Source organism: Nansenia antarctica, assembly GCF_963989245.1.
Source record: "Nansenia antarctica genome assembly, chromosome: 2".
NCBI classification, from domain to species: Eukaryota; Metazoa; Chordata; class Actinopteri; order Argentiniformes; family Microstomatidae; genus Nansenia; species Nansenia antarctica.
Genome location: NC_137675.1, coordinates 29,681,229 through 29,683,728, shown reverse-complemented (window position 1 = coordinate 29,683,728; position 2,500 = coordinate 29,681,229). Strand labels below are relative to the sequence as shown.

At 50.6% G+C, this 2,500-nt stretch overlaps 1 protein-coding gene across 1 annotated transcript in view; it reads right to left on the bottom strand.

Moving 5' to 3' along the window:
* The window catches only part of LOC308150095 (sperm-associated antigen 6-like), a gene marked incomplete at both ends in the record, with an annotated part of 9,911 nt that overhangs the window by 3,247 nt on the left and 4,164 nt on the right, over window positions 1-2,500 (bottom strand). Inside the window, 2 exons of the mRNA XM_080522961.1 lie at window positions 941-1,066; window positions 1,878-2,069. Of these exons, the coding sequence (XP_080379087.1) occupies window positions 941-1,066; window positions 1,878-2,069 (318 nt within the window). The remainder of the gene's footprint in view (window positions 1-940; window positions 1,067-1,877; window positions 2,070-2,500) is intronic.

Sequence of the window (2,500 nt, the reverse complement as noted above, 5' to 3'; positions counted from 1 at the left end):
GGGCCTTACGTACCTTGGCCTGCAGGTCCTCAGAGCCGTGTGTGTCCATGTAGAGGGCCAGCAGCCTGGGCAGGACGTTGGCTGTGGCCACGATCCTGGCGTGCTCCGGGGTGTGGCGGCCGATCTGTCCCAAGGTCCACACCACGGCGGCCTTGACGTGATCCTCTGGCTCCTCAGACAGGCAGATGGCCAGCTGGGGCACCCCCTGGAGGAGGGGGAGACACAGGGGGGGAGACGGGATCAGAACCGCTGTGTACCACGTTCCTCTTTGAGTTTTTGCATTCTTTGGAAATTTCAGAATTTCAGTTCACTTGAATTCTTGGAACTCTGATCATCATAACAATTGAAAAGAAAAGAGAGAAGAAGAAGGAGAAGGAGAAGGAGGAGAAGAAGAAGAAGGAGAAGGAGAAGAAGAAGAAGAAGGAGAAGAAGAAGAAGGAGAAGGAGAAGGAGAAGAATGAGAAGGAGAAGAAGGAGAAGAAGAAGGAGAAGAAGAAGAAGAAGGAGAAGAAGAAGAAGGAGAAGGAGAAGGAGAAGAATGAGAAGGAGAAGAAGGAGAAGAAGAAGGAGAAGAAGAAGAAGAAGAAGGAGAAGAAGAAGAAGAAGGAGAAGAAGAAGAAGAAGGAGAAGGAGAAGGAGAAGAATGAGAAGGAGAAGAAGGAGAAGAAGAAGGAGAAGAAGAAGAAGAAGAAGGAGAAGAAGAAGAAGAAGGAGAAGAAGGAGAAGAGAGAGATGGAAACAACATGGAGGAACAAAGTGGTCTAAAGATATGATGAAGAGACACTCACAACACACACACACACACACACACACATACCTTGGCGACGATGACAGCCATGGCCAGGTGAGGAGAGTGAGCAGCCACGAATCCCAGCATCATGATCCTTAGTAAATGCACGTTACCATGGCAATCACCCAGGCTGTCTATCATTGCCGCCACGCCGCCTGCATTCACCATCATCTGGAACAACTGGACACAGTTGCTGGGCGCCTCGTAGAGCAGTGGCTCCAGGGCAGGGAGGTGGTATTTACACTTCCGTAGGATGCACTTCAGAGCCTTCTTAGTCTGATGGGGGAGGGAGGGGGGAGGGAGGGAGGGAGGGAGGGGGGGGGGGGGGGAAGAGAGAGGGAGGGAGGGAGGGAGGGAGGGAGGGAGAGAGGGAGAGAGAGAGAGAGAGAAAGAAGGAAGAAAAGAGAGGGAGAGAGAGAGGTGAGAGAGAGTGAGAGAAGGAAGAAGAGAGAAAGAGAGGTGAGAGTGAAACAGAATGAAAGAAGGAAGGGGAGAGTGGTAGAGAGGGGGAGAGAGAGAGAGAAGGAAGGGGAGAGTGGTAGAGAGGGGGAGAGAGAGAGAAGGAAGAAGAGAGAGGGAGACAGAGAGTGTTTTGAATGGTGAAACCAATATGCACACAAATACCAACAAATAAAGGCTGAGAGTATCTATTTTTAACCTTATAGTAATTTCAAAATCCAAACCTTTGGAGTGTAGGTCCTCTAAGCTGTGTGTGTTCATGTAGAGAGCCTTACGTACCTTGACCTTTGACCTGCAGGTCCTGGGAGCTGTGTGTGTCCATGTAGAGAGGTGGCCTTACGTACCTTGACCTTTGACCTGCAGGTCCTCAGAGCTGTGTGTGTCCATGTAGAGAGCCTTACGTACCTTGACCTTTGACCTGCAGGTCCTCAGAGCTGTGTGTGTCCATGTAGAGGGCCTTACGTACCTTGACCTGCAGGTCCTCAGAGCTGTGTGTGTCCATGTAGAGGGCCTTACGTACCTTGGCCTGCAGGTCCTCAGAGCTGTGTGTGTCCATGTAGAGGGCCTTACGTACCTTGACCTGTAGGTCCTCAGAGCTGTGTGTGTCCATGTAGAGGGCCTTACGTACCTTGGCCTGCAGGTCCTCAGAGCCGTGTGTGTCCATGTGGAGGAACATCAGCCTGGGCAGGACGTTGGCTGTGGCCACGATCCTAGCGTGCTCCGGGGTGTGGCGGCCGATCTGTCCCAAGGTCCACACCACGGCGGCCTTGACGTGATCCTCTGGCTCCTCAGACAGGCAGATGGCCAGCTGGGGCACCCCCTGGAGGGGGGGGAGACGGGATCAGAACCGCTGTGTACCACGTTCCTCTTTGAGTTTTTGCATTCTTTGGAAATTTCAGAATTTCAGTTCACTTGAATTCTTGGAACTCTGATCATCATAACAATTGAAAAGAAAAGAGAGAAGAAGAAGGAGAAGGAGAAGGAGGAGAAGAAGAAGAAGAAGGAGAAGAAGAAGACGAAGAAGAAGGAGAAGAAGAAGGAGAAGGAGAAGGAGAAGAATGAGAAGGAGAAGAAGAAGAAGAAGGAGAAGAAGAAGAAGAAGGAGAAGAAGAAGGAGAAGGAGAAGAATGAGAAGGAGAAGAAGGAGAAGAAGAAGAAGGAGAAGAAGAAGAAGAAGGAGAAGAAGAAGAAGAAGAAGGAGAAGGAGAAGAAGGAGAAGAAGGAGAAGGAGAAGGAGAAGGAGAAGAAGGA